The following is a 26,041-nucleotide window of genomic DNA, read 5'->3' as shown; positions in this document are numbered from 1 at the left end:
CGGAGTCCTCTATGAAATAGTTAAATTCCGCAAAGGACGGCGGAGTCCTCTATAGTTAGTTAAATTCCGCAAAGGACAACGGGAGTTTGTTTTTTTTATTTTTATTTATTTTTTAAATTTCTCTCTTTCTCACTGTTTATTTCTGTTTTTATTTTAATTATGTAAAGCACTTTGAAATGCCTTGCTGCTGAAATGTGCTATACAAATAAAATTTGATTGATTGATTGATGAGCATATTGTAAATTAAATAGGGTTGTAAAACTACAGAATCTCAAAAATATTATTTAAAATCATAGAAACACACCCACAGTCTTTTTATTGTTGTGTTATTCTCTGTGTGCAGACTGACACTCAGCACATTGACACATGGTTATCCTGTGGCTTATGAAATTTCAACTAATTATGATCACAATACACACTCTCTGGCAATATTTGTTGTAAATCAGGTACAATATGAGAGCAGAAAATATATCTAGGAACTAGGACAGGATGTGCAAAGCTTCTTGCTGCAAATTAACACAGTCTAAAAAAAAAAACAATTCTGTGTGAAGCACAGAAACGTCACATCATGATGTTCCAGGGCGATTTCAATAAATCAAACAATCCTCTAAATTATTAAGATGATGATGCATAATAAGTAGTTCTGGGGGCGCAGAGAGAAATTATGTTTTTAAATTATGTAACAAATTCAACTCAGTTTCTCACTACGCTCAAATTCTGCAAAAAATTTTATGTAAATTCCATCAGTTTTGGAACTGAAGTGAACTTGCGATATTTTTGCTGGATTTGTCTGAATATTAAATTTTTCTCTTTGAGTTCAGAAACTGCTCAACAGAGACAGTATTAGAAATACTAACAGCAAGCAGTTAATTTAAAAAACCTGAAATAACTTTTACAACTAAACAAAAAAGTTATACCTTTTTCTAATATTTAACAAAATAACGAATCCAATATATTCATAATTATAAGCTGATGTTTCTAAGAACTGTTTATCCAGTGCAGTATGTGAGGTTAAGTAAATATTCATATACGTGTGTGCGTGTGTGTGCGTGTGTGTGTGTGTGTGTGTGTGCGCGTGTGTGTGCATGTGCGTGTGCATGCGTGTGTGTGTGTGTGTGTGATTGCATTTATGTAATAACTATTTTGAAACAACTATGCCCATGACATTGTAGCACAGATTATTCAATAAAAGATGACCTTTAAGCTCTTTTTGGTTCAGTAGTTGTCATTACTTCAGGGACATTCTTGACCTGCCTAAACACAGGTAAATGACCAGGTGGTGTTACTGTGTGCATGTATTAAAAATTACATGATATTAAAACATTGTTTGACTCTCAGATATTAGATGGAGATTCTACAATAAGCAGAGAATTCATGAAAACGTGATGTATGTTCGAAGTAGAACTTACAAAACTTTTCTTTTCCACAGTCTTACCTGTCACAAAAAATTGGGAGGTTGGGACAAAAAGATTATTTGAAAAACTTCATAGTCATACCAGGTATTTTACCTCATGACTGCATGATTTTTTCTATTCCTGGGGATTTTTTTTGCTTCTCCATGTCATGAAGAGTCTTCCCTCCTACATATTTGGTGAAAGCAGTCATTTTCTATGATGCATTCCTCCTACTCTCTTTCTTTCTATTCTTCCAGTGTAACTCTATAGCACAAATGCACACACCAACACATACCCAGGACCCACTCTAACCCATCTCTCCATCTTGTTTCATAAAAACGGACTGGGCTTGCTTTCCAAGCCCCCTCCCATCTTTATTGCGGTGTCTGCCCTCTTTCCTCTGAGCTTGCAGTGATCTGCTGGATTTTCCTTAATCTACAGCTCTTACATAATCTGCAACAGCATCATTTGCCGAGCCACTGGCTGTCCGCTCATGTCACTCTCTGTGGTTATCACATAGTTACAGAGACAAATAGGAGACTGGGAGAGAGCGAGAGAGAGAGGGAGGGTGTGTTGAGCAAATGAAATGATGGCGCAGACAGAGTTTACTGTAGATCGCATAAATTAACGTACATCAGTTCGAGTGTCTTTCGGACCTACAGAGTGAAAAACTGCATAAAGTGGAGTTTGTGGTGTTTTTACCAAAAGTTAAAGTTGAAGAGAATGGAATGCAGTGATGAAAACCTGCATGTGTGCACAAGAAATTAAGTTAAACGTGACAAAGGACTTAAAAACAGTCATAAAAAAACAGAAATAGTAGAATCTTACAGTTGTAAGCTTCATTAAAACACAATGAAGAAGAAATGCTGGAGTGCATTTTCTGCATGCACATTTTTACATTGTGCACAGACCAAATGACTGCAAATAGAAGAATGATTGCATGGAGTATACTGGAACAAATCGTAGACTGGAAATGACAAACTTAGGCCTAACTTTGCTTCTGAAGCATCTCTGGTCTGGAATACATTCATTCCATAAGACACTGGAAACTCTGAACAGGAACCATTTTGATGTGCTACAGATTGTTTTTGAACATTTTCATACTTCACATTTACATATATCCTAGATGTCCTTCCAGAGAATGCATTACAATTATACAATACGTTTCATGACTTTACATGGCAACTGTGATAAATATGTGAAAAAAAGCATTAAAATAAATGACTGTTGTCTACAACTGAGTTGTTTTTCAGTCAAATCCAATTCATCCAGCCTGGACTGAAGTAAATTTAAGTTGAAATTATGTTGTAGAAAAATGAATATAAAAATGGATATGAATATAACCTGCAAAATCCAAACCTGTGTTGGGATAGCCCAGTCAATAGCCAGACCAAACTGTAATTAGGAATCTGTCCCAAGACTTAACACTTTATGTTCATTGAGTTCAATTTAAAAAAAACTCACAGTCTGTAACAAATAAATATACCGATATGCAATGGTATCTTACATATAATATGCATGCAATGTGTAAATTATACGTAATCACAACTGAAAAAGAAAATGAATCATCTATAAAAACTGAAAAAAAAGATTAAATCTGATAAAACAAATCATCCACGGAACAACTAATGGCTCCAGCTTCCATTTTAAACACGTGATTATTTGTAACTATACTTTAATGTCAGCTACAAATGTCCCCATTCAATCATAGATTTCCTGGCATCAGCAATCATGATGAGAGCAAAGACACTGTGACCAAATGCCCTTAAAATCTGTACTGCTGCATGAACATCCGAAATGAATTTGTGTTGTCCTGTATACTACACTGCTCTCTTGTGATTGGACATTTCAACAATTAGACAAGTAAGCTGGTGTACAAGCCCTCTCTTATAGATGCAAACTGCAAACACTAACAAGTAAAGGTTTTTAAACTCATCACTATAACAATATTTTCCACGACAATCTGGATGCAAGATGTTATTACCTGGTTGAAGTAAGAGTATCCATGAAAAAACCAGGAACACCCAACATAAAACACACACACGCATACACACACACACACAAAACTCTATTTTAAACAGCTTCCACTTAACCACTAACTGCCAGATGGCTAAGTGGGGTAGACACTGTAAGAGCTGACTATTTACCACAAAATGCCGACAGCCAGTTGGCCTTTAAAAGGAACAAACCAATCTCATCCATCAAAACATCCACAACAATGCTTTAGAAGTATATAATGGGGAGACGCAAGCACAGGCAAAGCTCAGTGGTCTCTACACAAAAAACAGAATCTCTTAGAGGATGAATGAAGCTATTTCTCAAAAAAATACACTAAGGATAAAATCCCTACACCCATCTGAGCCCAGTTCTATAACCCTGTTGATGTTGTATAACCACAAACGGTAACTGCAAGTCCGGAAAAAGCTGTTAACAATGTGTGATGATTTGGCAAGAGAAAAAAAACTCCACTCACAAAGGGACAAAAAAAACTGTCAATGTAGATTTGTATTTACCAAGAAGTACAGCACATCTGTAAAATTAAACCAGTTAAGATTTTGGCACACATTTCAATGATTTTTTACCATGAGAAGTAACGCATACATATTCACAAGAAAGGTGTTTTTTCAAAGTTACTTATTTGGAATCGATGCATAAACATCAATCAATGCTGTTTATACTTTATACTGTTTTATTCCATCCTGTCAAAAAAGTGGTTTCAGTAAAACAAGCAGAAGTTAGAAAATTACAGAGCTTAAATTGTTTTTGCATTAAGACGAAGAGAAACATCCCTAGGCAAACGCAAGCATGTTGAAATAAACCAATGATGCAACAGAACCAACTAAAACATGGCAAAGTTAATGCAGAAATCTTGAATCACTTCTCAGGCAAACAGCAAGGTTTTTTTTAAAATAATTTTTTTAATGGTCTTAAGGTATTTTTAAAGTTTTCATACATTTTTAAACACTGTTTATGAGTTATTTTACTGGCCTTTTGGAACTATTTGTTTTTAATTTCAATATGTACTTCTTGGACATGACACTTTGCAATAAAATGTTATTTTCTTTTTAGTTTTTGAGCAACTTAGTACTGTCAAAAGAATCATCCTGGCATGAATATGTCTCCAACTCAACTGATGGACTAGTGTTGTGTTTACACATCAAAAATAATGTTGTGTATTTTAAAATAGTTTATCCAGAATAAGTGTCCACCACACATATTTGCACCCCAGGTAAAAGGGTGAACATGCTGTTAGCTAAACAATTCATTAACAGTAACTGGAAGCCTTGTAAAGTTTTTCATGATTAGTATTTACAGCCATTTTCTCTGTGAATGATCGTGGGTCTAACATAAAGCAATGGAAGAAGGAATATGTGAAGAATATGTCATAGGAAAGTCATAGGAACCTTTAGTGCATTTATGCTYTGATTTTGTCTWTTTGCCCAAAAAACAGAAACATGTTTTTTTATTATTATTGGTCAGATTTTTAGTTGGTTTGTTGGAGCAGAGACGCATCTGAAACTTGTTGGTCAGAGGCTCTAAAACATGCATTTAAAGATCCCTGCTCTGTGGAAATCTGAAGAGAAAAGAACATAACRGATCATCAGGATTCTGGATGAACTTCAGGATTTTTGTGCAAGGACAAAAGCTCCCACTCTACTCGTGATCCAATCATGCAAAATATTAAGAGGAGACATAAAATGCAGTCTCTGTGGGAAAAGGGCTTTTTACAAAGAATTACCAGTAGGACTGTATGGCAACAGTGATTTTATGAAAAACTGTAGTTTCTTAACATACAACTATTACTCCTGACAGATTAAATTTACTGTGTAAATATTCCTTTACAAAGGAAGTCACTCCAGTAAAGGATTTATTTTAAGGGTTTTAATACTTCCACTTTGTCAGCAGCATATTTTAGCTGAAAACATAATTTGTTTCTCTTTATTCATCTTTTATTTCCAGAGTGACTGTCCTTTTTTTCATGTAATTGTTACTTTGTGTTGAAATATTACAGTTATTACCTTGTTTCTGGCAGTTGACCAACATAGTCAAAGCTTCAAAACTGAAGTCTTACAAAATGTACAGTTAGTAAAAACACAAGCCATCCTAAKTTTTAGGAACTCCCTTCTCATTTACAAGAAGAAAAAACCCCAGAAATGTTCACTTCAGTGGAGATTAATGACGACAGGTACAGGCATGTAATTAGGCCAAGGAAAGTCCTATTTTTCACCAAGAACCATCTGCTCTGATCATCATTTATAACAGCAGCTCTACCGTTTAGATGAATGTTCACGTGTAACCATAACACCTTATAAGGACTCATATTCCCATATGAGTTAAAATATAAGTCAAAATGCACMTCAAATTGCATATGTTTTCAATAGCCACAAAAAAGTATTGTGTAGTTATCAACACAAGGCCATGTGACCCATCCTTATCTGGTTCAGTTTAAGCATTAGCTYACATGTCATTGAACATATGCTGACACATGTAAACACCAGTGGGAGAGCATATGCCTGACTTACCGAAGCAACGTCTCCCTCTGTCCCTGTGCTTGCTGCTGGAACCACGGCTGCAGCTGCTGCTGCTTCTTGAGCGGCTGCCTTTATGGCTGCTGCCTTTCGCAGCTCTCGGTTGGCTTGGAGTGTTGAAAAGTAGTTGACAGCCGCAAACTCAATGAGGGCAGAGAAGACGAAGGCAAAGCACACAGCAATGAACCAATCCATTGCGGTGGCATACGAAACTTTAGGGAGGGAGTGCCGTGCACTGATGCTTAATGTTGTCATGGTCAGGACAGTGGTGATGCCTGAAAACAAAGATGAGAAGAAGTTCACAACACGGATCTGCTCAAGGTTTCATATTCTGTTTATCAGTATTTTCAATTAAACATTAAATCTTTTTATTGATATATATCATCCATTTGCTGCCCTCTACTTTTCCAAGATCTGGTTGTTGGGGAAATCCAGACACTCCTCCCCCTTGCTACTCTTGTCACGCTCCTGCCCACMAKAGTAAACATCTACAAATATCTTTGCATCTTTCAGCCATTTCTGGTTTTGCTCCAGGGCCTCTCCTCAATAATAASCCCCCAAAAAACTCTTTAAAGARAGAAGAGAGGGGTCCATTTAGATGACYGCGCAMCATAARCTAACTCCTTTGGATTAAATGTAGCAGCAGCTCTTGACTGGATGAAGTAGTTTATTATCCARTTAGGAAAATAAAGTTGTTTTAATTTAACCAGTAATGGATGYATTGAGTATTATTTTTTTCAGTGTGGCCATTTTTTAAAATAACTTCCAGCAGCTGCCCCTTTAAAGTTCTCAAACGTCCAAGCTCAGCTGGATTCCAGAGCGACATATTTCTGTGGTGGACATGCAGTTTGGTCACTGCTAAGATTAACAAGCCAAACTGACACAGTGCACAGACGAAAACAAATKGACTCTATTTGATGTAATGCAACAAATGATAATCCAATTTCTGTAATTTCCTCARACTTTGTAACAGGGATGTCACTTTTAGTCACTGTATTCTATTCCAAAATATTACATAAAATAATGAAATAATCTGTTTTACATTTTAGAAAATAAATAAATGAATAAGTAGGAAACATGTTACACTTTGAAGAAAAAACTAACATTTTAAGGAAATCTTACATCGTGTATCTTTTGAATAGTAGTAAGAAAGTAAGAAAACTTGACTGCAAATGTCTGGATTAAATTTCCAGCCTCTTGACATTAAGATATTGTTTTAATTACCATCTTCAATTTGACTTGTCACTCTGGCATCCAGAAGTAGGGAAGAATGTCAGTCTTTCTATTTTCACAGGTTTGTAAACTACATTACATAGTTTGTATATCAAAAACAGAAAAAAAAATGTTTCCTTGATAGCAAGCAATAAGTTGGCCAGTGGTCAAAGCAGTTAGAAAAATTTTATTGTCTTTTATCTATACTGTCTCATTAAAATAACATCAAACCACAGAAGAAAAATTAAACTTTTTATATTTTTTCTGTGGTTAGAATTGCATCTTTAATTGGGAACTAAATATTTAGTTTGCACAAACATCACTTACCTTATAAGCCAGATATTCAGACTATAAATCAAAGATTTAGCTTTTGAAATAAATATGTAGTCCGTAACAATGACATTTATAAATGACAAAATGAAAGTATGACTTTCAAATTTTTTTTTTCTTTTATGGCAAACTTAAACCAAAAAGTAAATTTGTTTAGTGTGAAACTTTACAACTCAAATATTGAGCATGCAACATAAGGAATGCAACACCAAACCTGACCAGCCTGATATTAAGCGGCTGTGCTGTTCTGAGAAACACGAAGGTGCAGAGCATGTGGAAAATGCATACCCATATATTCATTAATATAGCTAGAATTTTGAGAATATAGTCTGTCTTGATGAATTATTTTGAAAATACAAATATTGCGCTTGTTTGTTTTCTTTTGGTGTCATGTGATCTTTGAAGATTGACTCAACATTGCTCTGGCGTCTGGCGAAAATAGAATCCATTCTAATTTTGACAGATGGCACGATGCACCACCATGCGAAGGCAGCGTAAACACTATCTTTGACTGTAATGGGTAAGTATTTACTGTGGAGTCCATTGTGTGGCATATATATATATTAATCGGTCTTTACATTGTGTTGTATTTCAATCATTGGGAAGCAACTTTCCCCAGTCCATTACTTAATTATGTTGAAAGTGCTAATGATAAAGGACTTTTTTGAGAGCCCATTAGCAAAGTACATATCTAGTTCACTTTCATCAAGCTAAAGTTAGCAAGAGAAAAAGGACCATTGAACATTCCTGCCTGCATTTTACCAAATGTGTGCTTTAGTTGCACACATTTCATTAGCCGCTTTGGGATTCGTGTAGGGGTTTAATGCACCTCATAATGTTTTAAAAGCATTCTCTGTAAGCTTAAACAGTAAATGCTAACAACTCTCAAATGCAGCCCCCTTTGGCAGTCAACCAGTGGTGACTGTCTCTATCACAATGAATGGGGGACATGGGAAGAAAGGCTGTCATGGTGGGAGGGAGAGGCAACAGAATGGGAACGAAAAAGTGTGGGAGGGGGAAGAAGTAGAGAGACAGGATACAAATTAAACGCTTGGGGCATTTATGTGCTTTTACAGCGAAAAAAGTAAGGTACAATTTAGGCCATACTCAATTAAGTCTGTATAACCTGGGCTCAGGGGACTCTCAGCGCTTGCAGAGGTTGTTGACAAGCAGGCCTCTGCTCTACTCCCTTCCCTTCTTTTATCTTCCTTTCAATGGCTCATCATGAATATGAACAAAACTACCATGGAAATGACTTTCTTTAGGTATTTCAAGTACAAAAGCACTGTGTCATTACAGAATTTTAAGAGTGCGCAATGGGAAGCTTTACGTTTGGATATCCAAATATGAAAAAATCAATTTATAAATAATCTACAAACAAAAAAATGGTTGGGTAAGACTTTGAAGTTCCCCTACCCTCACACCCGAGTTAGAGGACCAGCCTTGTCGATTTACTCCCTTTTGTAACCTCTGGCTTGAAAAGAAATGGATTACACAAAATGTGATGTGTGTAAAAATATTTATTTTTTTCTATTTCTGTTTTTGTTTCGATGGTATACTAATGGGACCTGGAGTGTGTATCAACTATTGAGGGACTATATGTCTCAATTTCATAAGGAAAGTTTGGTCTACAGCAGTGACCACAACGTCGTTCCTCCTTTGGCAGTCAGCCAGTGGTGTGCCAGGGTCCTGCAGCTTTTAGATGTGTCCCCTGTCCTACACTTTTGACTTACATGGATAAACTTCATCCCTAGCTTGCAGTCAAGCATTACAGAGTTCTGCTGATGAGCTGATCCAGGTGTGATAAAGCAGAGAGTCATCTAAAGACAGGAGGTTGAGTCCATGATCAGGGTGTGGCTTTTGTCCAGACAATGGAAACATTGGACATCTTTGCTATTGCAGCATTCCTCAGAAGGCCGTGGGGATTTTTCAGTCCACTCAACATGGGGTTTGTGGATCTAGAGAGTTTATGACCATGTCCCTTGAAGTACTGTGCAGTGATGCTTTCAAAGGCCAACCCATACACCAAATCAAAAGCTGTGTCTGCCTTCACACCACTGCCAGTTGGACTCTGCCAGTGTTACAACTTTTCACAGATTCTATTTGTGTGGTTCGTGGGGAGGATGTCTGGTTTAGGAGCCTAAGGGTCTCATAATTACCTCTTGCAGATGATGTGGCATCTTTACCGTACCCTGAGGCATTTCCCAGCCATTTGTATGAGTCAGCTAATCTGAATCTGCAGCCATAGTTTTCAAAAAAGGTGGATTTACTCCCTCCAGTTCATTCTTTGTCTCAAATGGAGAAGTTTAAAATGTAAAATGGGTGCTGTTCCAGTCTGTCGTAGTAAAGAAAGACATGAGCCAAAACAGCAAAGTTCTCTATTTAAAGTTCTGTTTACCGACAGTAAACATACCTGGGAAACAGAAATGAGAAGCAGAATAAAACTTTCTATTAAAGCTGCAAAATKTTAACCAAGATTGGTTCTGAATTCTCCAAAGAGTTCTTCACCACAAAGAAAATAATAACAATGTATCCCATGTGTTTTTAACAGTTTCATCCAGTTTGTTATAAATCCAGATGCAGGTTTTCTAAGTTGACTTAGGGCTCATCTAGAGAATAAACAATTTATCTCATATCCAACAGTAGGAGACCAGAAAGCTGCAGGAAGAATGACATCAATGACTTGCCACAGATTGCATTTCTACATGGGGTCTGAACTCCCTTACTGACTCTAATGACTTGGATCTATTCTCTAAAGCAAAGTGCAGGCTTGTTGAAGCATTGGCTCACTTCGGAAGAAGAGGGAAAAGCTGTGAGCTGCAAGAGGTAGCAGAGTAATTCTACTCAGCTGCTGCTTGTTGAATTTCCCAGAAGTGGAAATGCATTTGCAAATGATAGCTCTAGCCATGTACTTTCACACATTTTCTATTCTTCATTGTCTCTTTTCATGCCTGTTATTCCTCTCAGTTTATCTCTGTCTTTGTTTAGTGTCTCTCACCCTCTCAGCTCCCGGGGCTGGAGCTCAGTGGCAACTGTAGCGTAATGTAATGTGAGAAAGTGGAACCTGTGAGTGCTCGGAAGAGAGCCAAGTAAACATCCTCCCCCTCTCAGTCCTGGCATGACCGGTTCCAAAACGGATATTTTCCCAGTTAATTAAGCTGCACCACAGTAGAGGTAGAACTGAGAAATTAAAATTCAGAATTATAATTAGAATTAGAGTGTAGAACAGAAGATAATTACGTTTCTCTAGTTGGAAAAAGTTCTACAAAGAAGCCTCAAAGAGTATTTTGAATCAAAAAGTTAAAGATGGAAATGTGTAGGCTGTCTTAAAAAGCTATGGCTTTAAAATTGCGTGTTTCAATAACAAAGTGTCTATATGTTTTTATTCGTATGTGCATTCCACTATAAATGATAAAGATTTGGGGAATTTGTAAAACCATGTTAATGCCACGCTAATTGAAGTATTTTTAAAAAGATTGGTTTGTTTGGTTTTAAATGTTTGCAAAACTGAATTTGCACATGCTTCTCATTCTGAAAAAAAGGCAGAGTTGCGCCCATTTTCACCCARCAAACAGTGTTTTTTGCATTGACATAATTTATATGGAAAGTATTTGCAGCATTTCACTTTATGTTACAGCCTTATTCCAAGTTGTATTAAATTAATTTCTTTCTCCAAAATTCTAACAGCAAATACTCCACTATGGCAATGTCAAAGAAAGATTTTTGAGTGCTTTRCAAAGTTATTAATAATTAAAAAAACAAGAAATCAAATTGAAGTATTCACAGCCTTTCCTTAATACTTTGCTGATCCACCTTTGGATCAACAACCTGRAGTCTGTTTGAATCTTAGCACACATTTAGGCAGCTTCATCCATTCTGCTTTGCAGTTTCTTTTCCAGCTCCACCAGTTAGGATGGGAGATGTTTGAATGAACACAAATACAGTTTTATATGAACATCTAACAATCTACAAGTTCATGAGAATCTGAGCATCTTCTCTGTTTYACTAGGTAACTTTAGTGACCTRTAAATTAAAACAGCCTCAATTGTTTGAAAGACCATTTGGCTGCAATTTTTGGCAAACATTATGGGTGTTGTATTTTTCACAAAGCTCAATTCTGAGAGACAAAGAATGCATGATCCTCCATATAGTATAGTTTGGTGTCTATTTTTAGTTTGAAATAAATGAAGCCTGAAAAGTAATTTTGCAAATTATACAAAAAAAGCAAAACGGATTTAAAGGCAAATTACCAAAGACAGTCCGAGCTGGAACTGATTCCTTGTTAATCCAGAAGGAAACTTGTGCCAGAATGACAGTCATTATGCAGGGAATGTAGGTCTGAATCAGGAAGAAACCCATTTTCCTTTGAAGATGGAAGTGGACAGTCATTATGACATATTCACCTGCAAGAGTTAAACATAAAATCCAAATCATACAAACAGCTAATTTCTACAWRTTTTTTTGTCAATGTTTCTTAACAACTACATTTTAATTCCAACATARAAATGCAGAGCTGTTATAAAACATTCCCATAATGTCAAAATGCTGGATATTTATGATTATTTTYACTGCTCAGTTCCAAATTCACAAATGCTTTTGGAAACACTAATATTACATTTAGAAAAGCTCTTGTTACACATTGTAAAAAAAAAAAAAAAGATCAGTTATGCATGGGTTATGCCAAATCTGAACAAAAAGCTTTCAGATCTAATTAGTGTAATCAGTGAATGAGTTTAGAAGATAAATTTGATGACCTGTGTTGGACTTCAGCCTCTCGCTTGATACAGTCTGACCAATGAGGTCATACTGCAACAAGCTGGATGACTCCTGTGGGACTTCAACAGAAGATAAAGGTCCTTTCTTCCATGTGTACACAATCTCACTGATGGGGTATGCATCTATGGAGAAGATATGCGAGACCTCTGTTAGAATTTGGTCCTCAAGAAAAATATACAAACAGTTCATCTAAAATGTTTAAGAATGCATATTAATGATTAAAAGAAGATAAGCTTCCACTATAAGCACTCCTAACRAAACTTAACCCTTGTGTTTACAAACGGGGTCCAGCCRACCCCACACCATACCGTATCACTTGKATCAGTTGCCTCGCACRCACAAGGGTTAAAWGTACATTTTGCAAAAGTCAAATTTTCAAAGTATTTTGTGACAAACCAAARAAGTACAATACTAAATAGGGAGGAAGGTAACACTTGATTTGAAGGGGGTGAATAAGACTGACATAACACTGTAATAAACATGACATAACTCCTGTCATGAACATSAATAAGCCTTCATGAATATTTATAACTGTTGTCATAAAGCGTCATTCTGTAAATTATGAGACTTTTAATACAAAGTTGACTTTATTCAAAATGTCTTTGTTATGACAACTTGACATTAACCAAGAAATCATTACTGATATAAATTTGTAATAAAAGTATTACTGATTGCACTTTAAAAATTAGGTAACTTTATGTTATTAAAGGTAAAGTTTAAACAGTAATGATTTATTGGTTAATGTCAAGTTGTCATAACAAAGACATTTTGAATAATGTTGACTTTGTATTAAAAGTGTCATAATTTACCAAATGATGCTTTATGACAACAGTCATAAATATTCATGAAGGCTTATTCATGTTTATGACATGTGTTATGTCATGTTTATTACAGTGTCATGTCAGTCTTATTCACCCCCATTCAAATAAAATGTTACAGGGAGGAAAATTAGGTTCAAAATTTCAAAGTTTTACAAACAAAATTCTGAAAATGGCAAAAAAAAAAAAAAAGTTTTCAGTTCTCTTTACTGTGATAACCTTAAATAAAATTCAGTACAACCAGCTGGCTTAAATTCTCCTTCCAGGTAAACATTTATGAACAAACAGAGGAAAAGATAAAAGTATCATGGAGACCAACAAACACAGACTGGTGACTGAAAAAATATGAGGAAAGTTTAAAACAGGGTTCTAAAATATATAACAATGTTTTAACATCTTAAATTTGTCATCTGAAGATGAAAATAGTGTGGCATAACTATAAGGTGAAATAAATTTCTAAAATAATTCCCTAGAAATTTTGCAATTAGCCTTATAGGGGACATAGCAAAAGCGTTGAAGAACATGTTCTGGTTGAATGAGATCAAAACTGAACTTTTTGTCTTCATTTTGAAAATTTGGTGGAAAAGTTGTATTATGACATAGAAAACAAGAACGTGGGTGCTGTGGTGGTCCAGGGGCAAAGCACAACCCATGTATTGAGGCCTTCCCTCTCATAACCCTCTTTCCTGTCAAACTACTTTCAAATAAAGGCCACTAGAGCCAAAAAAACCTTAAAAAAAGAAAACAAGAACGCTGGAAATGACAGCATCATGCATTAAAAGAGGGAATTACAGGGAAAACTCAGAAACATATATATTTTAAAGAACTTGAGACTGGGACAAATGTCTATCATCCAGTCAAACAAACCCTACACAGAGTAAGAGCTGCAATAGGATAATTTGGTTCAAAACATGTTCATGTTAGAAATGTGTCCATGTCTACATATGAAGTCAGCTGACCCAGAGATACCTCTAAGWACAGAAAAATAAATATGCATCCAATACTTTTAGATTTTTATTCATAAAAATGTAGATAAAGAATTACTGTATATCTCTTTTTTTGCATTTTAGAAATCCATACTACTTGGTGTTTTATTCCATTGAATATCTCAAAATTTCATGATACTTTTGCCAGATACTGCAAACAAACAGGAAGGAGAAACACATTTGAGCTGCAATATTTGATGTTTCAAACTGCAGCCAGAAGACATCTTGTCAAATGGTCAGTTACAATGTGGCAGTGTGATCATTTGAGAGTGACACCATCTGTCAAACCACTGASACTTAACAAAAGACAAAACTCACAGCTCCCGAATTTGAGTGGGCAGGCATGGCCGTCCATTGGGAAGTTCATGAGGCGCATTGGACACTCTGCATTWATAGTTAATCTGTTAGAACAAGGAAAGCTGAAATCAATTTTTCATTTAAACCAACACTGGATAACGGCTGCTGSTTTCAYCTGGATTTTGCAACATGGTGCAGTTAGTTAGTACACTGAAACAAAGCACACAAGTATTCAAGATGTGGGAATARATWAAGAAAAATACCTGCATCCCTCAATCACATTGCTTAATAAATGAATACATTTAATAAACCAAAAATAATAATAGAATAGATSGTCACTAACAAAGGTTGTCTCACAAAGCCCTATTTATGAGAGGAGTATTGAGCGCCGGCTCTTATTTTGAATTGTTAGTATTAATAAAGTCTTCACAACCTAAATTGTGAACCAGGCCTCTGGGTCACAATGACAAATAAGAACATTATTTAAGCATTGAAGGAAAAATATTGTCATACAACATAGTTACACCCAACAGGGCTGAACTCGCCATTTCATTAGTTTTAGCTGTGAAAACAACAGCAAATTCATYATTAGCTTTCTTATGAATACTGGTAAAATGTATTTTCTTCAATATTATGCATTGTCTTATCTCATCAGCTAAGTATTTCTACTTTGCATAAACAGAAACATGATCTGATGATTTCAGTGTTTATGCCAAAGCTTTCTTTCTGCCAGCCCTTCAAATACCAGCACAGTAGCTGACCTGTCATGATTAGCATTTAGAAAAAAGTRAAGAAAGAAAACTTGAAAATACAACAGAAAAATATATCGTACATATTTTATTGCGCCAACTTTCATGCACTAGCTTGTTTGATGAGACATGTTGATGGAATACAGAGAAAAACCAAAATGTTCTTATTATTCACACGGCAAAATGCTTCCCACCACCATCACTGTAAAAATGAATGTACTTTGCCTGCATACAGAAAAAACTGAGCCTTTTGCCATTGCTTTGGTTCTATGTTCATGATGCCTAAAATAATTTAATGTAATAATAATATGCTTGGAATTCACATGCAACATTTCTCCTGAAAACAAAACCCTTAACCAGTTTAATTATACACATCGGGAGGGAGACCGTTTTAAATTTCACTTATGATCGTCTTATGAAGGGAGGAGATACGTATATCTAATGCAAAGTTTCTAATGTATTTCATTTWTAAAAAATAAAATTGTTTCAGTTTACCTGGCACACAGCAGAGACCAGCATGTGGTGCTTCTAAGTAGGTCARAACTTTGAGGAAATATCTGAACCCTTGTATGTAGAAATGGGGTCCAACCGACTCCACACMCCTAAAACTTGTTTCGTTTGCCTCAGTCCTCGCACACACAACGGTTAAGCACACAGATATACTGACACTGAATTATTTAAAAATACAAAAGTTACTGGTAAATTATCTGACAAAAAGCAAAGTCTTTCAAAAAATGCATGAATTTAAGAAATACTTGTGCCTTGCTGAAACTAAAAGGAATTGAACTGTCACACTATAACTATTGATAATGCTCTTTCTGACGACATTTTTATGACGTGTGTATATGTATCAGTTTGTTTTCAGAAAAAAATGACTACCGAGATAATATTTTATATACAGCTTAAAAATTAAGATACTTGAGGAACTATTTTTCCTGAATCACAAGATGCATTTCTTGTATTTCTCTTTTAATTAGCTATACCACACTTGCCATCTATGTAATCTGTGTTCATGTGTCTTTGAAGCATGTATCATGGTTTATTGAATGGATTATTTAAAGCTTATAAATTGTATCTTAACCTCTACAAGTCAAGTTGGGCCACACAAATAATCTGGTTATCTTTGAAATCTATGTTTTTATACTGTCACTGACTCCAGTGGGATTTATATGCTGCATATTTACTTTTGGAACAAAGCTTGAAGTCATGTTTGTTTGAATTGCTTTCAAGGACTGTTTTGAGTATCAGATGGCACATTTCACATTTTCTGGCACTCTATGATTCTTTTTAATGTTTGTGCATATTCTTGGATGCCTATTCAATTGAACAGCTCTCCAGATCTGTGCTCTATTCCGGCTTTGGCTGGGTTTTAACTTTGCAGTCCAGCGCCGTTACCTCATGGTGTAGAGGATGGTTCCGTTTTGCATGATGCGGAACAGCTTGTTTGGGGTGGTCATGTTGTGAGAGATTGACCTCTTGCCATTCCGGAAAAATGTGTCGGGGGTCCAGATTTTGCTGACCATAAGGTTGTTTAGCCGCARGATCTCAATTGGGCCTTCGAATTTGAGCCGCTCATCAATCCACGTCTGACGAAAGAACACATCCATGGTGTACTCCTGGAAAGGGGTCAAAGTGTATATAATTACAGGTTTTACTGATACTAACGCCAGGCATACTGCTGATGCTGCTTCCACCATCTACTATCTTGAGTCATTATTATTTGGTACCCCAGAGAGAAGGACAGATGGGTATGTGAGCAATGGTTTTTGATGAAAGCAGCTTGATACTATGCTACCAGTGCTGTGAGTTATTTTCCCACTCATGATTATTATTCATTTTGGGGGAGGGGATACTAGCTGCTATTGCTGAAGGGTTGGGTTATTTAGGCACTTCCAATGAAAAGTTATTTCACAGAGTAATTTTATTTACCACCTTGCTAGATGTTCTTTACTAGTACTGCATTTGACCTCCTTCGCAAACAGAAATGCCTTAATTTTTCATGCCATTCATTTAATACAATGTCTCAATCAGTCATCAGAGAGTTTGATGGTTTTGCTGAGTGTGTCAAACAGTTGCTGCATATTCATGATGTGAATTTCCCATKCCCCTGCCAGATGTGGTTACTATCATTTTAGTGTGGTGAAATCATTTTCAGCAAACTAGTTTAAGATGATTTTAACTAAGCAACCTGGTCCATTAGACCGATGGAGGTGAAATTCAAAAGACGGTACGTTGAAGAAATGGACATKGTCAGTTTAAGCATTGCTCCTTAGTACTAAGAAATCCCAAGTGTCCAAGAAACTATCCCCCAAACAGGCAGGATGGATTCACGCTTTCATGTTATGTGTTCCAACCCAAAATGTCACGTCTTAAATCTTGAATCAAAGTTTTATGGGACTGTGAAAATTGTAGCAAATGTTTCCTGTTCTTACCTGACAGGAGTTAAAGGTGGAGAAGTCTGTTGCTRATGAAACCCATCYGCTTCAATGTTTAACATGTGCTATATTTGGAGCTACTGTTCCCTTTCTATCATCTTGAAMCAGCTCATTTTCCTATGGCTTATTGTGTCAGCAAAGAATTTTGTCCACCARATCACCGCTTAAAGGATGGTTTCTCTTTTTATACAGCTTTCTGCAAGCATTCCTAACATACTTAGACCAAACTGCTTGGCACCAACATCCACAACACTTTCAAAATCACCTAAATCTCCTTTCTTTCATATTGTGATGCTTGGTTTGAACTTCAGCAAGTTGTCCTCCACATGCTTAGATGCTTAGTTGCTTCAATTGTCTGATTTGCTAAATCTGATGAACTGCCCAGAAAGGGCTAACATCTTTTGGGAATAAAAATAAAAATAACTTTGAAATCAATAATGCATGTTTTATCAAAGTCAAAGTTTCCAAACAGTTTGTTGTGACACATTTTCATAGGACTGAACTTGTTCAGCTTTTAAGAGCTGCTCACATGGTTCACAACACAAATGCCTCCAGCATATTACAGGCTATAGATGCAGTCAAMTAGTATCTAAAGCTACAGTGTAGAGCACAAAAGACATATATCAGTCAGCCTATCCCAGGCCAGGAGTAGCCAGCCTATCATGTCCCAACATCAGCCACATCACTCTCTCTCTCTCTCTCTCTCTGGAAGGATGGAGTGGAGGGTGAGGGAGGTGGGGGGTAGAGGGGATTGCCAACCAGATTAAAATCCTAAGCTGTACTAATGACATCCTGCTCAAATGCCTGAATAATGAAGGATGAGAGAGCTATAAGTTAAGRCATATATGCTTTGACTCACTAGGAAAACAGTATATTTGCATACAGCTGTTTAAATCAATATATTTGCAAATTGAAAATTAGAGTTTAATCAGGTTTACGTACCATCTCTACATCTGAAACTGGACCAAAGCTGGTGACAAAGATGTCAGTTTTGACCTCCGTGACGGGACCTACAGCAGAAGTATAAGTTGTTGTTCTGACTTTGGATCAAACTATGTAATGTTCCTCAATATCTAAAAAAAAGTTACAATCAAACTTTCATTTTAAAATATATAAATGACAACTTCAAAAATTAGCAGAAATTTCAAACATCAAGCAAAAATCCAGTTGAAATCTAGGAATGATGTATCAGCACTAAACAGAAAATGAAGTGCACACGCAGTGGAGTGAAACTCTATCCTCTGAGAAAAAAAACAACCAAACTGTTAACTGCAAGCAATTGACATGCAAGTCAATAATAGAAATATGTATATACCTCCAAATCCAGGTCGCAGCCTGTTGTCATAGCCATCCAGTAATCTATCCAATATACGCGTGATATTATCCAAATAAATACTGGTTTCACTGTGTTGCGTCTCACAAACAGTACTCGCACTGAAAGTAGATCAACACACACAGATCATTCAAAGTAGATCAACACACACAGATCATTCAATTAGCTATTAAATCATAGCAAGAGTGTACAGTATCTATGTGCACAATATGACTGCGTTGCCGTGCGTAAAGAAGTCAGCCAACAATGCAGAGAAAGAGTTGCCACACTTACCAAAACAGGAACAAGCTCGTTAAAACGAAAGCCATGCCTCGCAAAGACCCGATCGACATGTTGCATTATTTTAGAAGCATGATTGTTTGCGGATTTGAGTCCTTCCTTTTATTTGGAAACAGTGCGAGGAGATCGCGCCAGTCCAGCACGACTTGACTTTCCCTCTAGTGCGGTTGCGCCCGCCTCAGCCTGAATTGCTCAGCTGGAAAAGCCTAAAGAGTTTTCAAGAGAGTGAAGAGGAGGGGGAGTAACAGGGGAGCGAGGAAGGGGGATGGATTTTTGAGTTTTTATTTTATTATTTTTTTGTTATTATTTTTATAGAAGACACACAGGTTTCGGGTGTTAGTGGAACAGAAATCGGTAGTGCGTACAATTGAAGGAAATAATGRTTATTGCCATTTTGATTAAGAAGGTTGGAAAGAACGAAGCGCTGGGAAGAAACCGAGAGAGAGGAGGGGAATGTGAAGGAGATCTTACACGTCTACTGTAGGAACAATTTCAACCGAAGTCATGCTGAAGACCCTTTGCTAAACAGTGTAATTTCTGTCGCACTGCTGCTCCCTCTCAGCCTTTACACTGTATGCCTGCCCTGCACATGAGGGAGAAGCAAAGACAAAAAAGACAAGGAAAAAAACACGAACATTTAGAAAAGTATGATTCACATGGTGGTTCGGTGGTTGAGTGGAGTGGGTGGTAGGTACATTTAGTGCACTATGAAACTCCATAGACCAGGAGCAAGGGGACASAGCATCCAACCAAACTSAGGAATTACCACAAAGTAYATTTTTTTGCGAGTGTAACCTCAACACAGCTGAATAAATGAGTCCTTCCTTTTATTCCGTTGTGTTCAATGATTTGCTTTCAGCAGAGACCAGGGTTGTTGTCTGTTCAGGCACCAGAGCCGTTCTCTAGCTATGTGGGGCCCCAAAGAAAAACGTGACGTCGGGTCAGGGGAAGCCTCACGTCATCATCATGATAAATACTAACAATGATAAGAGGAAATCAATCTGTCCACTTGACGGTTCTTTGAATTTGTTTTCTGCATTATTTTAAAATGTTTATGGTCTAAATTATTGAATTTGTGCGTTGCCTGTTAAAATACCTGGTAGTAGTGAAGTAGTGTAGTATTGTGCCTGAACTCTGTAACAGACTGAATGAAACAGGAAGTTGGCACATGCCCACTGACGTCCCCAGTCTGTCTAATAAGGAATCACTGTGCCATATTTAGTTTTTTTTATCGGCTGTAAATGCCCAGTGAAAATGTTCAGGGTGAGGTAGAAGGTTTTGTACCACACTGATAGGGGGCGATGCTGAGCCCCAACTGCACAGTTACCAGTTGCTCTTATGGGAAAAAACCCCCCAAAACTATAAACAATCAAAAAAATACAGTCTTATCATATTCTTCAACAGTATGAAATAGCTGTTTAAATTGAAGTTAAAATATACAAATACGTTTTTATTTTATATTTTTATATATACTCAAGAGGAGTCAGTGCCTCAACTACCATTAGCCACCACAGCCAATGGCGGTTCTTGCACAAATGAAACACACAAACACGCACACAGACACTTCCTCTACCAACATTACTCTAAAAAAATGTATTTTTCCACCACAAGGTATTTCATTTAAGTACAACCAACTAAAGGCTGAGGTCATGGAAGCACGGTAAGCTCTTTCTAGAAACTTGACCTGAGCTTTGCTTTGGTGGTCCATTATATTGTTCTGGTTTATAACAAGAACAATATGATCAAAGTCAATATTTCAACAAACTTGTACCATGGGTTCAATGTGTGGACAGAAAATATGACCCTMACCACACCACCAGCCAGAACCAGAGCAGGATGGATCCACACAGTAATGTTGACTCATCAAACCAGGCTATGTTTTTTCTAATCTGTTATTAGTTTGGTGAGCTGCTTTTAACTGAAGTCTTAACTTTCTGTTCTGAGCTAACAGCAGTGGCACTCTGTGTGGTTTATGCTACTGTAGCCCATCTGCTTCAGGGTCTAGTGGCATTGATGCAGCAAGTGATTAAGTTTCTGCAGAACTACGTCATCAGCCAGGCAACCAATTCTGTTCTGTCCTCTTACATTAGCACAAACTTTTCACTGGATATTTTCTCTTTTGTAAAACGGAGAGATGGTTGTGAGTGGAAATCCCTGTACATCAGCAGTTTCTAAAATAATAAGCCCAGGCTCTCTTGCTGTTCAAACTCACTCACATCCTTTCTTCTAAATCGTGATGATCTGTGTGAACTCCAGATTATTCTCTTTACCATGCAGAAACGTCTGAATGCATTGKCGATTCATTTACTTTATTTCACGGGGAAAATGTACAACTCCAAAATAAAGTCAAGCTTTAATCTGCTGTTTCACACTATAGTTTTAGCTATATTAATATTCATAATAATTTACTGTGAGTTAACAACCAATTAAGCATCTGTACCTAACTGTTAAATACACAACACAACAGTTTGGTTTAAAAAAATTTCAAAGGTTAAAAAACTTTAATAATACTGTGCTGGAGTGACATTTATTGCACTTCCACAAATAATGAGGAAGAAGATTAATCACAACACCTTCAGTAAGCAAAACTTCCACCTGGAGAAGAAAAGAGCAGATTTCCTGAAACAGAGAAAAAAGGAGCATCAAATGTTCTCTGCACAATGTTAGCAAGCTTCTGTAGCCTTATGTCTTGAGTGATCAATGACCTAGAATACATTCTGTCTTTTAGCTATGCATTACTTTTTCATTATAAGGGATATCATAGTCATAGTATCAATAATTCATATGAGGGAGAAAAATATAGGATTTTGCTGTGGCAGGATGAAAATGTGAAGACTGATTGCGCAATAAAATCCCTCAACTCTTGTCTTCTTTTCTCCTTAAGCCATAACTTACACAATGACCTTAAAATATTACTTGAAGAAATGCAAACAATGGCAGATTAGATTTGCATATGACAGAATTAGATTAAACATCATGGGTGGATCTGGTTTAATGATTTAAATTGCCTCTCAGGTTTTAAACAATGTCTGGGTTTGTACAGTTCACAGCATAGACATGTGTTCAGAGGAGTTGTGATGAAACAGGCTTATAAAGTGCACCGTGTAAACAACATTAAACTTGCCAGTAGACATATTAGGCATGCCAACAGTTAAAAATGTTTCCTAAATTTACGTCGAACCCACAATCCAGAAGTTATAGTTATCGCCATATAGCAGCGATTGCAGTTAGAATTTTTATTAGAAGTAGATCAGTGTCAATTTTTGAATCTCTTTTGGATGGTTGACAGTGTCCTCTGACCTTGGTGTGTTTATCATCTTGATCCCATTGGATCGTCTGTCCCATCACTGTGTGCTGCCCATGACAGGCTTCTGGCCTCATTTGTTTTTGTGCCACAGAATGGGATTGTGGATGATCCTTGGGCTGGGAGAAAAACTCATTTTGCCTGTTTCTCATGGATTGAATATGCTTCATGCGTTTCTGAAATGGGTTTGATAACTGATGGGTTCACATGAATAAGGGAAACACACAAACACACACAGTGTTGCATGATACCAATTGTTGCTGTAATCCCTTAATCCATAGTAGATGGCTTTATGTTGCCATAGACACACCCAGTGATGGTAATAAAATGCTTGTTTAGATATTAATGTACTTTATTCTTTAGAATGAAATATTTACACACGTTACTTAACTGAACGGGTTTGCCAGAAGCTACAACAGTATGCTTGCTCCCACACATGGTACATATTATACAGGTATCTAACCTACTTAAATGTCCCACTGTAAATTTGCATGTAGAGGAAAGAAACTGACACATCCACCTGCCAGTTTCTTTCCCACACATGCAAATTTACAGTTTCTTACAAAGGTGTTCATACACCTGTACATTTTTCATATTTTCTCACATTGCAACCACAGACATCTTTGCACATGATTGTGATTGTTTTGTGACAGCCCAAAGCCAAGTAGTGCATTACTGAGAGGGGGAAGGAAACTGACACATGGTTTTCAAAATGTTTTTACAAATTAAAACCAGGAATGTGTCTCATTTGCATATTTTTATCTTCTTTTGATGGTCCAACATAATACCCAGTGAAACCAACTTGACTTATAAGTCACATATTTAGCAAAAAGAGTCAATTTGTGGGTGATTTAATCTCAGAATAAAGACAGATCCTTTCCCTAGTGTTTCTTTTTTTGATAGAATAGTGAAAAAACAATCCAAACAATCAAGAACAAAGCTGTAAAGAAATGTAATAAAATTGTCAAAGTTCTGGTCAGTCCATCAACTTAAGTTCAAGAATTGTCTGAAGACTCTTTATTGAAGTGTTTTAAAAGCAAAAACCTTTATTAAATGACAGACATATATAACATCAATTTTAAAGTCAGCCAAATTCAATTTAGGGAACTGAGAACACGTTAAAAATCATATTAAAGAGCGCAAAAACTGTGGAAGAGTTTCACCTCCTAGCTTGACGTCAACTCTAACAACACACTAGGAACCACAATAGAAAAAGTTTAAAGCATATGGATGTGCTGGGAAGGTCTATTCAAAGTTCAAACCTAAATCCAGCTGAGTCTTGAGCTTAATCTGCAATTATTTTAATATGCAAAGCTGGTAGAGACGAACTTTAAGATTGCTAAAGTGAAAAAAAATAAAAATAAATGTATCACTTTTCTAGTACTTCAGAATTTGTGTTGGTATTTCACATAAAATCCTAATAAATAAAATTGAAGCTTAAGATTGCGATTTTGCAAGTCACTGTCGTCTGTCTGATTGCTTGGTTGACTGGTTTGTTAAGTGGCTGATTTCTAAAAGACTAGTAAGTGTTTCCTCTGTGGTAATCTAAAGTACAGACAACTACAAGAATCCAATACTTGACTTCCTGACTGGATCAATGGCAATCTGGACACTCCATCCTGGACCATGCTCTGTCAGGCATCAAACCTCCACAGTAAGTGGTGCAAGGAAAGGAGAAGTAAATGTTTTGACTGACTGTATTGGGAGGCAGCTAAGTGCAGGTTGTTAGACATTAAGTCTAGATCCTGAAAGCTAGTAGCAGTAACAGTGAGCTCCGGCTTTATTGATTATCCTGCTACACCAAGCGCAGTCTTGATATTTCACTACTTCCTTTTGGTGCAGTTCAGGCTTCCATTGTAAATGGTCATTAGGTTTTTAAAAACCCAGTTCAGTGAATAATTCTAAATAATGGGTGGGGGGGTCATTACMTCCTGYAGATAATATTTCTGCAAAATATAAAGTACTGTAACAATGTGTTGGACTGGRGCTTTGAAGTGAGATGAGAAAAGCCCAGTGATTATGATGGATTGCAATTATGAATGCCCCATTCCATGAGAACAATGCACCTCATATGCCAGGGATGTGGGAAGCAATTCAATTATGTCATTTTAAGAAGTACAATTACTTGTAAGATAAGGAAACATACTTCGAAATCCACTGGGTTTTGGAGAAGATAAAAAAACGCATCAGCAGGAGTTTGTTAATGAGTTCATTACTCAACAAAAAATGGTTTTAATTAAATAAGTCATGATATGCCTTCTGTGTTTGATTCTACTTAACACACAAAACAAGACTGCAAGGCTGCATAGCTTGCAGATGAATGTAAGAAAGTTTTCTAAACCTGCTGACCCTTTCAAGGTAGCAGACTCTGAATTGGCAGGAAAAGAAGTGTTAAGCTGCATGCTAAAGTAGACGCAAAAGCATAGAAAGGACAAATGAAGAAATACGAGATACATATGCCTTGTTCAAGTCATGTTTATTTTTTTCTGCTCCATGGACAGGTTTAATGTCACATGTTTCTGAATTATTGTGATGTAAACAATCAAACACAATCCAAAATCACTCTTGACTCAGTATCCATTTTTCACATTGTGTATTTTATTTCTGGTTATTACTAAAAAGAAGAGCATTGTCTACACCCAATTCTGGCCACACCACAATGCTTCTATAAATACATGATTTCTCCCACATGAGATGGACCCACTGTATTTTATGAGCCTCACCATGTGGTATCTATGGTAACCACTTAGAGTAGAAGAAACTCAGCATGCATGGTGCAATTTGAGTTTGAGTGTGTTTCAAGACTATTAAGAACCGAGTGTGTTCACAAAATTGAAAAATAGAACAAATGTTCAGGTCACAGCCAGTAAAATGACTTGAACCCAATGTCAGGTAAAATGTGAAGTTAGAACCAAGCTAAAAGTTCAGAATGAGCTTCAATCACTACGTAGTGAACAGAAGGTCTAAAGTTGCAACAGCAATTTTGAGATACTGTTTTGGGAGTCGGTGAGGCAAATGTAATAAAAGAAATAAGTGCATTGACTAGTGAATGGTTAGAACAATATCTTACCTTTGTAACTCACACTGTAGTAGACAATTCAAGTAATTTGAAGAATTGTCTAGGGATCATTTAAAATTAATTATTAGAAAATATTAGACTTAATTTCAATAGCAGTACTGCAGAATCTCTACCTAGTTCAAATGCTACGCTACAACACCTGCATTTGACATCAGGGACAATCTTACCATGCCAGAAAAATCCAGACAATAATTCAAAGAAAATGTGATTTTTAGAAAACGGTTGACCTTTTGAATGTTCAAAACCCACATCCATACTCATACTTTGCCATTCAGTTGACCTACCAGTCATGTTTTTGGACAATGAGAGGAATCCAGAATAGCCAGAGATAACTCATGCATGCACAGGGAGAACCATGTAGAGAGACTCAAGATGAACCCAAAGCCCAGCTGATGCAAGGCAACAGTGCTAAAAACAACCCAATCATGAACAAACTCACCGGACACAATAAGAGCAGTAATTTAATCTTATCAGCACTTTCATGTTTAAGTGGCTCAAATCAGACTCCTGTGTAGCAATG

The 26,041-nt window shown here is 36.6% G+C and overlaps 1 protein-coding gene across 1 annotated transcript in view; it reads right to left on the bottom strand.

Moving 5' to 3' along the window:
- The window catches only part of gabra6b (gamma-aminobutyric acid type A receptor subunit alpha6b), a 29,162-nt gene extending 9,827 nt beyond the window's left edge, over nt 1–19,335 (bottom strand). Inside the window, exons 1-8 of the mRNA XM_008426913.2 lie at nt 19,133–19,335; nt 18,842–18,960; nt 18,469–18,536; nt 16,487–16,707; nt 14,364–14,446; nt 12,220–12,363; nt 11,716–11,868; nt 5,918–6,198 (exon numbers count right to left, since the gene is read on the bottom strand). Coding sequence (XP_008425135.1) covers nt 5,918–6,198; nt 11,716–11,868; nt 12,220–12,363; nt 14,364–14,446; nt 16,487–16,707; nt 18,469–18,536; nt 18,842–18,960; nt 19,133–19,191 — 1,128 coding nt within the window. The 5' untranslated portion in view covers nt 19,192–19,335. The remainder of the gene's footprint in view (nt 1–5,917; nt 6,199–11,715; nt 11,869–12,219; nt 12,364–14,363; nt 14,447–16,486; nt 16,708–18,468; nt 18,537–18,841; nt 18,961–19,132) is intronic.
- Between the last annotated feature and the right edge of the window lie 6,706 nt (nt 19,336–26,041).

Source organism: Poecilia reticulata, linkage group LG14 (genome assembly GCF_000633615.1).
Source record: "Poecilia reticulata strain Guanapo linkage group LG14, Guppy_female_1.0+MT, whole genome shotgun sequence".
Lineage (NCBI taxonomy): Eukaryota > Metazoa > Chordata > Actinopteri > Cyprinodontiformes > Poeciliidae > Poecilia > Poecilia reticulata.
This window is presented reverse-complemented; position numbering and strand designations above follow the sequence as displayed.